Source organism: Suncus etruscus, chromosome 20 (assembly GCF_024139225.1).
Source record: "Suncus etruscus isolate mSunEtr1 chromosome 20, mSunEtr1.pri.cur, whole genome shotgun sequence".
NCBI classification, from domain to species: domain Eukaryota; kingdom Metazoa; phylum Chordata; class Mammalia; order Eulipotyphla; family Soricidae; genus Suncus; species Suncus etruscus.
The window spans coordinates 37383112-37396694 of NC_064867.1; the positions used below are offsets into that span (position 1 = coordinate 37383112).

General features: G+C 52.8%; 1 protein-coding gene across 3 annotated transcripts in view; it reads left to right on the top strand.

Annotated features, from left to right (window-relative positions):
- The window catches only part of SRGAP3 (SLIT-ROBO Rho GTPase activating protein 3), a 434101-nt gene extending 421354 nt beyond the window's left edge, over positions 1–12747 (top strand). For all 3 annotated transcript variants that reach the window (XM_049766260.1, XM_049766261.1, XM_049766259.1), the window contains 7 exons: positions 233–338; positions 802–1029; positions 3985–4064; positions 6228–6408; positions 6851–7000; positions 8535–8832; positions 11875–12747. In XM_049766260.1, coding sequence (XP_049622217.1) covers positions 233–338; positions 802–1029; positions 3985–4064; positions 6228–6408; positions 6851–7000; positions 8535–8832; positions 11875–12288 — 1457 coding nt within the window. In that variant the 3' untranslated portion in view covers positions 12289–12747. The remainder of the gene's footprint in view (positions 1–232; positions 339–801; positions 1030–3984; positions 4065–6227; positions 6409–6850; positions 7001–8534; positions 8833–11874) is intronic.
- Positions 12748–13583: the final 836 nt, after the last annotated feature.

The window sequence follows — 13583 nt, forward strand, 5'->3', positions numbered from 1 at the left end:
CATATGTGCAAGGTAAACACCCTATCTGCTGTGCTATATCACTCCAGATGCCTGGTTCCCCTTTTCTATGTTCCTCCTGATGAATTCTCAGGTTCAACCCTGGGTTCTGAGCAGCTGGGGTGGAGGTGGAGCATGCCAGGTCCTGCCTGATCCCCAGAACTGAGACAAGAGCTGTTAGGTGGATGTCTGTGTGCCCCAAGGAACCTTCCCTCCCTGTCATCCTCTCGCACAGAGCTGGAGAGCCCAGCCGAACGGGTGCACCAGATCCAGCAGATCCTTGTCACGCTGCCCCGTGTGGTCATTGTGGTCATGCGTTACCTCTTCGCCTTCCTCAACCAGTGAGTCCCCCCCAGGGCCCTCCACCAGTAGGGCCTCTTTGGGGTAGACTCTTAGGGGGATTGCGGGACTCTTAAGCAGTGCTCAGAGGTCCAGGGGCCCCACTGTGAATCTTGGAAACTGTCCATCTACCCAACATAAGGGTTCGAAGATGGGGTAGCCCTGCAGTATGTGAAAATCCCTGGGCCACCCCCAAAGGCATGTTTTCCCTGAATCTTCACCTGACCGTCAGCAGACAGAGGTGATTGGCCAATACCCCTTGGGTTTACAGAGGACACAGGGCCACCTGGCTTCTGCCTAGTGGGAACTGGCCAGTTTCTACTATAAGGTCAAGACCTACTTCAGCCAATGCTGAATCCAGGAGCAATTACTTCAATAAAAGGGTTGGATCCATGGGCTCCTTTGGGATTGGAGGGCAGCCCCCAAAGGGCTTCTCCGGGTGATGTGCGGGTTCCCCTTTCACAGCCTCTCGCAGTACAGTGACGAGAACATGATGGACCCCTACAACCTCGCCATCTGCTTCGGGCCCACCCTCATGCACATCCCCGATGGCCAGGACCCCGTGTCCTGCCAGGCACATGTCAACGAGGTCATCCAGACTATCATCACCCACCACGAGGCCATCTTCCCCAGCGCCCGGGAGCTCGAGGGCCCTGTATACGAGAAGTGCATGGCCGGTGGGGAGGAATACTGGTAAGGACTTGGGACTGGATGCTCGTCTCTGTGGCACTGCCTACTGCCTCTTCTCTGCCTCGTAGGACTCTCCCCAAGTCTCAGAGCAAGACACTCTGGGCTTACTGGGATCATGATACCACCTGGCTTCCCACCCCATGAGAACTGTTTCTTTTTTTTATTATTTTTTTTATTTAAACACCTTGATTACATACATGATTGTGTTTGGGTTTCAGTCATGTAAAGAACACCACCCATCACCAGTGCAACATTCCCATCACCAATGTCCCAAGTCTCCCTCCTCCCCACCCGACCCCCGCCTGTACTCTAAACAGGCTCTCCATTTTCCTCATACATTCTCATTATTAGGAAAGTTCAAAATGTAGTTATTTCTCTAACTAATCTCATCACTCTTTGTGGTGAGCTTCCTGTGGTGAGCTGGAACTTCCAGCTCTTTTCTCTTTTGTGTCTGAAAATTACTATTGCAAGAATGTCTTTCATTTTTCTTAAAACCCATAGATGAGTGAGACCATTCTGCGTCTTTCTCTCTCTCTGACTTATTTCACTCAGCATAATAGATTCGGTGTACATCCATGGATAGGAAAATTTCATGACTTCATCTCTCCTGACAGCTGCATAATATTCCATTGTGTATATGTACCACAGTTTCTTTAGCCATTCGTCTGTTGAAGGGCATCTGGGTTGTTTCCAGAGTCTGTTTGGTTTTCTTAACTGTAATGTCAGGGCCAGTTTTGGGCACAGCTGGACCCAGGAGCCCTCACTTTGTCGCGACCAGTCCTGCTCACATCACTCCACCCCTGGACTCTGCATTGGGTCAATCTCAGGCAGCTGCCCCTTTGGTGGTGAGGACAAGTCCCAGAGCAGAGGTGAAATCCCGTTGAGCTCAGGAGCTCAGATCCCCACTGCACATGTTTTTTTTTATCTCTTTCTATCTGTGCCTATCTGTCTCTATGTCTCTCTGTTTCTCTGTCTCTATCTCTGTCTCTCTCTGTCTCTGTCTCTCTCGGTCTCTGCCTCCCTGTCTTTGTCGCTCTCTGTCTCTCTGTTTCTCTGCCTCTCTCTCCCTCAAGGCTTTTCCCTGTCTCTATCTATGTCTCTATGTCTCTCTGTTTCTCTGTCTATATCTCTGTCTCTGTCTTTGTCTTTCTCGGTCTCTGTCTCTCTGTCTTTCTCTGTCTCTCTGTCTCTGTCTTTCTCAGTCTCTGTCTCTCTGTTTTTCTCTGTCTCCCTCTCCCTCAAGGTTTTTCCCTGTCTCTATCTCTGTCTCTATGTCTCTCTGTTTCTCTGTCTATATCTCTGTCTCTGTCTTTGTCTTTCTTGGTCTCTGTCTTTCTGTCTTTCTCTGTCTTTCTCTGTCTCTCTGTCTCTGTTTTTCTCCGTCTCTGTCTCTCTGTTTTTCTCTGTCTCTCTCTCCCTCAATGTTTTTCTCTGTCTCTATCTCTGTCTCTATGTCTCTCTGTTATATCTCTGTCTCTGTCTGTCTTTGTCTTTCTCATTCTCTGACTCTCTGTCTCTCTATCTCTGTCTTTCTCAGTCTCTGTCTCTCTGTCTTTCTCTTTCTCTGTCTCTCTCTGTCCCCCAAAGGCTTTTTTCTTTTATAATTAATGACTGGTATTCTACAGGGTCTTGTCCAGGCTGAGAGGGTCCTCCCTGGGCTCTGCCACACCAGGTGGGCAGGCACTTGGGGACGGGTCCTCCTGTGTCATGTGTCACACTGAGTATTCAAAGAAATTATTTAGAGCCTCATCAAAGTCAGGGCAGTAACCCTACCTTGGGTGGCTTGATGCCACCACTTCAACCACATGGCTAGGGTTAGGAAATCTGGTTAAGCCAGATGTAAGCAGGAAGCTGCTTCCCAATAGCCAAGGATATCCTGGCACCTCTCTTAGATGGAACTGGCATCGATAGGGCAGTGATGGAACTCGGTCACCAGGTCTCTGGGTCACTGAGTCATCAGGCCACCATGTTGAAGCCTGTGTTGCCCTTCCCGGTAGCCCCAGTTCCAGGAAGTGGAAGCAACTACATCCAGGGCTAGAGGAGATTTCCAGGCACCTCCCTGCACTGGGGTACCCCAGGGTTGTCTGTCCTAGCCCAGCCATCCCCCAGTCCAGAGACATATCAATTCCTCACAGCCGCCAGTGCAACTCTGAGCTGAGAGAAAAATCCCTGCAATGCTCACCCTACCAGAGCCCATCGGTAGCACCCCAAAAAAGGAGGAAACAGACAGGTCCAAAAGAGGGGCCCATGGATCAGCAATGGGGCTCCTAGGGACTTCCTGGGGGGGGAGACATCCTATCCTGCACTGAACCCAGTGGGAGGAACCAGTACTGCCACTCCAGGACTTAGCATTGGGAAGTGGGGAAATGGAGGACTGGAGAGTCCTTTGTTACCAGTCAAGCAGTCAGGCCACCAGGCAGGGCACCCGCTTCTCCCTGGAGATGGGGGAGTTCTTTATCTCAGAGTCCATGGCATCTTACATGGATTGATGCTTGGCACTTCCTCCGAGAAGCTTCCTCCTTTGCCCTTTCCAGTTCTTGTCTCTGTGACCATTCTAACTGCAGTTGGCCCCTCCTGGCCCTGTCTTGATCCATGCAGGCAGCAACTATGTCTACTGAGCCATCAACATGTCCCTCCTTACTTAGCAGAGGCTCTGAAACCCTAATACCAATAACTCTGGTTGCTTGGAGCAGAAATCAAGTCAAGGGGACACTTGGGGCCTCACCGGTGCACGTTGCCCCATTCCTTGGCAGTGGCCCCCACCCTGGTGAACATGAGGGGGTCACAAACTGTCACAGACTTGCTGACTCTGATCCAGACCCGGCCAAGTCCAGGGCACAAGCATGGAGTTACGCAGCTTGCTTTAAACCAAGTCCCACAATGGGGAGGGACACATGGGACCTGCAGGGTGGTAACCAAGTGGACAGTCCCCAATGTATCCTCCATGTCTCCCTGCAGTGACAGTCCACACAGCGAGCCAGGTACCATTGATGAGGCCGACCACGACAATGGCACGGAGCCTCACACAAGTGACGAAGGTATGTGTGAGGACTCGAACCCCTGTTGCTGCCTGATGTTGGCCTTTTCGGACCCCTGGCTTCAGGACCATCCCCTCTGTCTTCTGGTCTTGGCCCAGGAATGCCCAGAGCTGCTCGGCCCAAGGGGGAGAAGCTCCTTGGGTGCTGATTGCAATTTCTGTCATGTGCTCAAGCTGGTCCTTCCACTGTCGATGTTTATGTCTTGCATCCGAAATCTGTCTCCCAGAGCCAATACATGGTTGGACCATGTTAGTTGATCTAGTCTGAAAATATCTGCATTTTATTTATCTTGCTTTTGAGCTCATTCTCAGATGCTGCTCTCAGGGATTACTCCTGGCTCACTTTTCAAGCATCACCCCAGAGAATGTTCAACAAATGGACCACCATATGGGGTGCCAGCAATCAAATCTGGGTCAGTCACATGCAAAGCAAAAATGACCTAGACAGTGTGCTATCATTTCACTCTTTTTTTTTTGAAATCTGTATTTTAATTAAAATTTTAAAATTCGGTCACATTTGGGGGCCGGAGTGATAACACAGCGGGTAGGCATTTGCCTTGCATGTGGCCAACCCGGATTCGATCCCCAGCATCCCATATGGTTCCCTGAGCCTTCCAGGAATTATTTTTGAGCAGAGAGCTTGAAGTAACCCCTGAGCACCACTGGGTGTGGCCCTAAAACAAAGAAACAAAAGTCTAGTCACATTTAATGCTACTGTTATTGTGGTAAGCATTGGGCACCTTTTTACCCAGAATTGTTGGGGAAGAGCAGGGAGTGATATCAAATTTCTTTTCTAATGGAGCTGTTTATTTCATAGAGAGGTCAACAGTAAATGTGTTTGAGAAATGTATACATATGCGTACATACGGGTACAGTCATGGCTCTGATAGCCACTGTGAAGAGGAGGTGGAGGGCTGAGGAAAGGCCTTGAGGGGTAGGGAAGGACTGAGGAGAGACGAGAGGTCACATTAAATGGGCAAGACAGGATCTGAGGGGCCTGGAGAGATAGCATGGAGGTAAGGCGTTTGCCTTTCATGCAGAAGGTCATCGGTTCGAATCCCGGCATCCCATATGGTCCCCCGTGCCTGCCAGGAGCAATTTCTGAGCATGAAGCCAGGAGTAACCCCTGAGCACTGCCGGGTGTGACCCAAAAACCACAAAAAAAAAAAAAAAAAAAAAAAGAATTTTGGGCCGGGAAGGTGGCGCTAGAGATAAGGTGTCTGCCTTGTAAGCGCTAGCCAAGGATCAGGACCGCGGTTCGATCCCCCGGCGTCCCATATGGTCCCCCCCAAGCCAGGGGCGATTTCTGAGCACATAGCCAGGAGTAACCCCTGAGCATCACACGGGTGTGGCCCAAAAACCAAAAAAAAAAAAAAAAAAAAAAAAAAAAGACAGGATCTGGGCAAGAGAAAGCTTGGGAAGGAGGCAACTCTTCCAGTAGGTCAGATGCCTACACTGTACAACTTAAGTTAAAATAACATAGACCAGGGCCATAGCGATAGCACAGTGATAGGGTGTTTGCCTGGCATGCAGCCAACCCAGGACAGATGGTGGTTCTAATCCTGGCATTCCGTAGGGGTCCCTGAGCCTGCCACGAGTGATTTCTGAGTACAGAGCTAGGAGTAACCCCTGAGCACCTCCGGGTGTGACCCAAAACTCCAATAATAATTAATAATAATAATAATAATATATTTTGAGGTAGGGCATGAGGGGTAGGCACTTGCCTTGCATGTAAGTTCATCCCCAAACCCATATACTCCCCTGGACAGCCCCATAAAACATCTCTGAGAGCAGTTTATATCTGAGATCCTCAGTTTCCCCATCCCTGACCTCTTTCCAGGACCCTTCCCTGGGCAACAATGCCAGTTCTTCAGATGCTGTGGTGATGGGTAAACCGAGGCAGAGTGGGGAGGTGTCACTTGCACCCTGTCGGGCACAGCAGATCCAGGCCAGACAGAACAAAGGGGATAAATGTTCATAGGAAATGGGGAAAGGAATGTGCTAAGAAGTTGAAGGAAAGGCAGCTTCTCCAGTTGTTTTCAGACCCTGAGTTCAGTGGGTACCAATCTGAGCCCGGATGGGCTGCGAGTGCAGTGGTGGCTGCAGGAAGTCATGTGGGCAAGCAGACCAGCCTGGCCCGTCTGCCTGTCTGTCCGTCCTGCAGAGGTGGAGCAGATTGAAGCCATTGCCAAGTTTGACTACGTGGGCCGTTCGCCCCGAGAGCTGTCCTTCAAGAAGGGAGCATCCCTGTTGCTGTACCACCGTGCCTCGGAGGACTGGTGGGAGGGCCGGCACAATGGTGTGGATGGTCTCATCCCCCACCAGTACATCGTGGTGCAGGACATGTGAGTGGACACCAGTGCTGACCTCATGCCCCTTGGTTTTGACCAAGGGTTCATCTTCATGCCCCTTGGGACTGACCTTATGTTCCCGAAACTTGACCTCAGATCCCCTGGGACCATCTTTGTGCCCCCTGAGATTGGCCTCATTCCCTTTGCCCCTAAAACAGTGATAAGACATATCAGCAGGCTTCCTGGGGTCCACTCTGTTGCATCCTAGTGGCCTCATGCTGGCCTCTGCCTTTGTTGTCTAGACTTCCCTGGATCCTGTGGACAACCACCCCAACTCCTCCTCTGCTGCATGAGTGTCCAGGACAGCCAGGACAGTGGGACTCGGCAGATGGGAATGGGGGAATGTGCAGTGGTGCAGAGCAAACTCTCTGGCACCTTGTGGATTGGGGGTGTCCGGTCCAGTCTCCCCTGACCTGCTGTGCTGTCTGTGTCCCAGGGACGATGCCTTCTCCGACAGCCTGAGCCAGAAGGCGGACAGTGAGGCCAGCAGCGGACCCCTGCTGGATGACAAGGCGTCGTCCAAGAATGATCTACAGTCCCCGACGGAGCATATCCCCGACTATGGCTTCGGGGGTGTGATGGGCCGGTAGGGAATGCTGCTGTCTGGTCCCCAAGACTTCGGGGCAGAGGGGCAGCAGGGAAGTGGGATGATGGTGGGTGTGCCAGAGCAGTCCTGGTGTCCTGATGGAGCAGGATAGAGGCATGGAGAACAGAAGCTAGGCAGTGAGGGTTTTTGTTTGAAAGAGGGGGGCTCCAGGTAGCAAGGTGGGGGAGCCCCGGAGTTTCAATCGGGTACCTTCCTCGCCTCACTCTATTCCCTGCACCAACTTCCTGAGCCTCTGACTCACTTACCACCTGGTGGCACTGCTTAAACTGAGCTGGTACCACTCTGTGGGCACTGGCACAAGACCAGAGTGTGTCTGTGTCTGCCAAGGTTGTGTCCCTCACCAGGTGGGGGACACTTCTGTACCCCTGTGTACCAGTCTGGTTGGTGTTCAGACTCTCAACAAGAGCCCATGTGTGTGCAAAGAGCTGAGGCAGAAGGGAAGGAAGAAGGGGCTAGGAAACAACAATTTAATTCAATTTAACAATTTAATCCATTTTTCCATATGCCACATTTTGGGGTTTTGGGGTTTTTGGTCATGGACTGCCCTTACCAGGGCAACTCCAGAGGGACCAAGGGATCCCCAGACCGTGCTGGTTTGAGCAGGAGTGTTATCACCTCTTTGAAGAGCTCCTCTATAATCATCTGGACAACAGAGGAGGGGCAGTTGGACAAACCCTAATTCTAGTCTCTAGAGGGCCTTGGTTTCTTTTCATCCCTCCCATTCCCTCCTCTTCCTCCTTCATGGCCTCCTCTGGTCCTTCCTCTACTCCCCCTCTCCAGCTTCTCTGCTTGGTCCTGTTGGGACTCACAGGCGCTCAGCTTGGCTCTTAGCATCGCTGATTCCTCAGAGCCCAACCCCAGGTCATTTGCACACACCCTCCTGCCCTCCACTCCAGCCTCCCCTCCAGGACCCCAGAGACTGAGCTGGCCCCCGAAGATGGGAGGGAAACCTCATCCTGTCCACATGTTTCTCTTCCTTCCGAGACAGCGAGAGAGGCGGATGGGTCTGCAAAGTGATTAGAGGTCATGTCTAAGACATGATGTGGGGGGGTCAGGTCATCTCCTGATGTCATCCCAGTGCCCTGCCCCTTACCTCAGAGGTCCTCCATGGGGATGACAAGCACCCCGACTCAGATTTGGAGGGTCCAGAGATGTCTTTGACAGAAATGATGTTTTCTTAAACCTGGGACAGCTGACTTCCCTGGGGAGGCCTTGTTCAGTTCGCCCCATGTTTGTGTGTCCACCAAAGTGTCTCAAGTTGAGACCTTATTGGTTTTTGTTTTAGCATGTGGGCAAGACTCCACAGGCCTGGCCAGCAGGCAACCCAGAATTGGGCAGCTGGTTGCCCCCTTCCTTCCTCTGCAGCTTCATTTAGCTGCTCCTACCCCAAGCTCAAGGCTGGTGGCTTCCTACATGGTATGGCTTGGGAAAGGGGGTGTGTGTCAGGCCCTGCCTGAGACCAGGGTTGACTTTTGTCCCCCCCGCCCCCATTTCATTCCTGGCTCCTTTGCAGAGTGCGGTTGCGATCAGACGGAGCGGCCATCCCCAGGCGTCGAAGTGGGGGCGACACGCACAGCCCACCCCGGGGTCTGGGTCCCAGCATAGACACACCTCCCCGGGCTGCTGCCTGCCCCAGCAGCCCCCACAAAATCCCCCTCAGCCGGGGACGGATGGAGAGCCCCGAGAAGCGGAGGCTGGCAACATTTGGGAGCACCGGCAGCATTGGCCATCCTGCAAGGCCCGCATGCAGCTCAACCAGGCATAGCAGCCTGGGCGACCACAAGGCTTTGGAGGCGGAGGCCCTGGCAGAAGTAAGGCCCCCCCTGGGAGAGGCCTAGCTGGCTAGAACCCTGCTGGGGGGGTGCGGGGTGGGATATGCATCCTAGGAAACCCCCTCATCCTCCCAAGCCCAGCATGACCATGCCAGGGCTCTAGTACCAGCCTAGTACCATCCTGGCCTACAGAGGAAAGCTGGGGGTATGGATATAACCCAGCCAGCCTGGACCCTAAAAAAGACTACAGGGCCCAAGATAGCATCATCCTCTCATTCATTTATTCATTTACTCATCGTCCATTCCCACATCCTACCTGAGCAACCCACAGTGGCTGAGATTCCCACCTAGCTCTGGGTTCAGGTACCACAGGACCCCCCCTGGATAGTCTGAGTCTTCCTAGGTTTGGTTTTCATTTAATGAAAGATCTGTCCATTATGGGGCCGGAGCGGTGGCGCAGCCGGAGCAGTGGCGTAGCGATAGGGCATTTGCCTTGCATGCGGCTGACCCAGGATGGACCTCGGTTCAATCCCCGGCATCCCATATGGTCCCCCAAATCAGGAACAATTTCTGAATGCATAGCCGGGAATAGCCTCTGAGCGTCACTGAGTGTAGCCCAAAAACCAATAAATAAATAAACAAACAAATAGATAAACAAGTAAATAAATAAAGCTAACTTGATGACCACCAGGGATGCCGTGGAGCCCACTCACACTTTTAATTTGCTGGCTGTCCCTCTGGTGTGTCTGCAGCCCAAAGGGGGTCCTGGACACCCCCAGAGTTACTTTGGTGTTTTATTTTTAAAATTTTTTATATACTTAAACACCTTGATTACAAACATGCTTGTAGTTGGGTTTCAATCATATAAAGAACATTCACCTTCACCAGTGCAACATTAGGCATCTCCAAGGGGTCCTTGGTGGTGTGGGATACCCCAAAAGAGATCATGAAGTTACCCTCATTCTTTGATCCCTAAAGGTCCCTTTGGGTTTAGATTGATCCTCTGTTTGCGAACTTGCCATTCCTTGGAAGTGGTCATACCCGAGGCCTTGCTCCCACCCCAGCACCCCCGCTGCACCCTCACTCTGGACACTAACGCAAGGTTCTTGCCTAAACCATTGCTGAGCTTGCCCTGAGCTTTCTGTCTCTCTGGTGCCCATCCTTGCCAGGGTAATAGGTGGAACAGGGGCACTGGTCCCCCTTTTAATCAACGTTTTACCTTTCAGCTCTCAAGAGTTGTGTCTGGATTTCAGCAGAGGGGTTATGGAGAATAAGATAGGGAGCAGAACAGAGACCATTAGACTCCTTCTCCCCCTGGCTGGCAGATATTAGGAGAGAAACTCCAAAATGCCCTCTGCTAATCTGGGGATAGGGACAAAATGCCACAGGGAAGTTAGGGGGACAATGAGCCACTAGCCAGCCCCCCTCCCCAGTTTCTGTGCAAGGACAATGAAGCAAGCAGGAGCCTGGGGTCCCTGAAAGTGGCAGGAAAAGAGCCCCTTGCAGACAGGAGATGAGACCAGAAAAGGAAAGCTTGCAACTCCCCAGGCACCGCTGAGAGCTCTTCCAGAAGCTGAGCATCTTCCAGAGGCTGCAGAGCCTTCTGCTGTATTTTTTTAGGGACTTGCACCCTGTCCTCTGCAGTGGACATCACAGAATCCTCTGCTGTGAATTTAAGAACCTGCACAGCGCCCCCTGCTGTGAGTTTAAAGAATTGCACAGCGCCCCTGCTGTCAGTTTAAGGACCTGCACAGCGCCCCCTGCTGTGAGTTTAAGGAACTGCACAGCGCCCTCTGCTGGGGGTTTAAGGAATTGCATTGTGCACCCTGCTGTGGGTTTAAGAACCACCACAGCGCCCTCTGCTGTGGATTTAAGGAATTGCACCGCCTGCTGTGAGTTTAGGAACCTGAACAGCGCCTCCTGCTGTGAGTTTAAGGAATTGCACAGCTCCCAGTTATGTGTTTACCTATCCCCTTCACACCTACCTGAAGGACAGGGACTCTGCTAATACCTGTAGGTGAGACCAGGGACTCTGCTAAGGTTGCATTGGGGGGGGGGGTACTGACTGTTGGCCTTAAGTGGCAGCAGGTCAGGAGCTCATCCACCTTCACAGATAATGAGCAGAGGTGGGTGAAGCTATGGTGATGGCTCACAGCAGCAGGTAGCAGAAGAGCTTTCCCCGGGGTTCTTGAGTTCTGGTTTAGCACCCCCACTTGAATTGAGGGATTCATGGTGCAACAGGCTGGAAATTTTCTTTGCAACCAGAAGATTTGCACATGCATGATCACAGCATTACTGGGCCCACATGGGCAGATTTGGGGGGGGCATAACCAGTGACCCTCAGGAGCTACTGCTGGCTATGCACTCAGAAAAAGACACTCCTGGCTTGGGGGACCATATGGGATGGGATGGGATCAAACCGAGGTCCGTCTGGGTCAGCCACATGCAAGGCAAACGCCCTACCGCTGTACCATAGCGGTAGGCCTCAGATTATTTTCTTTTTTTATTTTTCCATGTCTTAGATATTTATAATAATAGAGGCAGGGAACAGTTTCATATTCTGCTGTGAACATTCCAGTAGATGCCTCCATGGAGCTCTCTTGGGGCATGCATCCTTGGGCATGACCCTTCATATCCCAGGACCCAACATTGCAGTAAAAGGCGAGCAGGGAATTGTCTACCTTCCCAGCCTGGCTGAGGCATACAGGCAGCAGCCTTGCACGAGCTTTGGGGGCTGTTATTGTCAGCCCATATCATTACCTCTGTCCACTGGGGCCTGTTAGGACATCACAAGGTCCATGTCATTTTCTATATTCATCTGCATGGGGGGTGATGGTCATCATACATCTTTTCTAGGGGAAGATCTCAGGGCCAAGAAAGGCAAGTGCCTTCCCTCAACCATCACACAGGGTAAAAAGTATCGAATCCAGGATCTGAGGGCCATCATTTAGCTCCTGGTTAAAGCTTTTGGATAGTGGTCATCACCTCCATCTGAACCCTACTGTCATTCTGTTTGTGTGTGTGTGTGTGTGTGTGTGTGTGTGTGGCCAGACTGGGCTGACTGTTCCCTCTGTCCCCCAGGACATCGAGAAGACCATGAGCACGGCATTGCATGAGCTACGTGAGCTGGAGAGGCAGAACACAGCCAAGCAAGCACCCGATGTGGTGCTGGACACACTGGAACCACTCAAGAACCCTCCTGGCCCTGCCAGCTCAGAGCCAGGCAGCCCGCTGCACACCATAGTCATTAGGGACCCTGATGCCGCCATGCGTCGCAGCAGCAGCTCTTCCACTGAGATGATGACTACATTCAAGCCGGCGCTGTCAGCCCGGCTGGCGGGGGCACAGCTGCGTCCACCCCCGGTGCGGCCTGTGAAGCCTGCGGTGCAACATCGCTCCAGCAGTTCCAGCAGCTCTGGTGTGGGCAGTCCAGCCGTGACCCCCACGGAGAAAATGTTCCCCAGTGGCACCACAGACAAGTCAGGCACTATGTGACAGGCCGGGGCAGTGGCAGGCCCTGCTCCTAGGCTGGGGGTGCCCAGGTCATCTCCCTGCCCTCCTCTGGGCCTCTGGGGGTGGTGGACACAGGGCTGTGTGTAGCTTGGGGTCCACGGTGCCCCTCACAGCTCAGGGTCAGCCAGGTGAACCCCAAGGGTCTCCCACTCCAGAGGGGTTACCCAGCCACCACCCCCCCCAACCCCTGCTTTCTGGGATCTGGCCAGCAGGGCTGCGGGGTCACTGGAAAAATAGCTGCTGCCGACCTTCTCTCCATCAGGAGTGGGCGCACGCACAAGTTGTGTGCGTGGGGACACATGTTGTGTGTGCGCGTGACTATGTGGTGCCGGTGTGTCCTGCGTACACACGCATGCGTGTCTGTAAGGTGTGTGTGTGTATATATATATATATTTATGCATCTCTATACATATATTAGACCTGGATACGCGCATACTTAAATGTACATAGGAACTCCTTTTTTTCTTTTTACAAAACTTAGATTTACCTCAGACCCCGCCACCAGGCATCTTATCTCCCCCCACTGAGTGGCTCGGTGGGATTTGCAGGGACTTTTCCTTGTGGGTGGCCTGGTGAGGCCCACGGTCATGGCCACTGCGAGCGAAGCAATAGATCCATGCCCCGCAGAACCACGCAACAGCAAACCCCGCCGGCCTTCCCAGACAGCCCACCTCCGAAAGAAATGGGGGATACCCCCATGTCCCTTTCCAGAGAGATCCTGACCACCCTAGCCACTGGCTCTTCTTCTGCACAGACCTGAGGTCTGTGACCCAGTGGGGGTCACCTCAATTTGTGCTTGAAGAGGGGACAGGGAGCCCCACAACTGTATGGCCCAGGGTGCAGGTAGTGTGGGGCAGGGCATATCTTGGCACCTAGGGGGCTTCTGGGGGTCGCTTCTGTGCTCCATGCAGAACTTCAACTGCTGCCTCTTCTAGAACCTTCCACCTCTTCGTCTCCTCGTTCTATTCTGTGCCAGACCTGGGACCGAGCGGCCTAGGAAGGTCCCAGCCACTTCCCGGCCCTCAGAGTCACCATGCTGCCCTTTAAGGGGGGTGACCTTCCATGGGAAGTGCAGGAGCCCCCAGTATTCAGATCAGATGTCCAGGGGTTCCTGCGGACTCAATGCAGGCGAAGTCGCTACCCCCATGCCTGCTCTGCCTCGACTTTGCAGGAAATGGGGTGGGTCACTTGAATCAGGAGCAGGGCGCCACTCCAGAAGTGTGTGTGTGAATGTGTGTGGGGGGGGTCTTCTGCACCCTTTAAACTCTGTTCCTCTT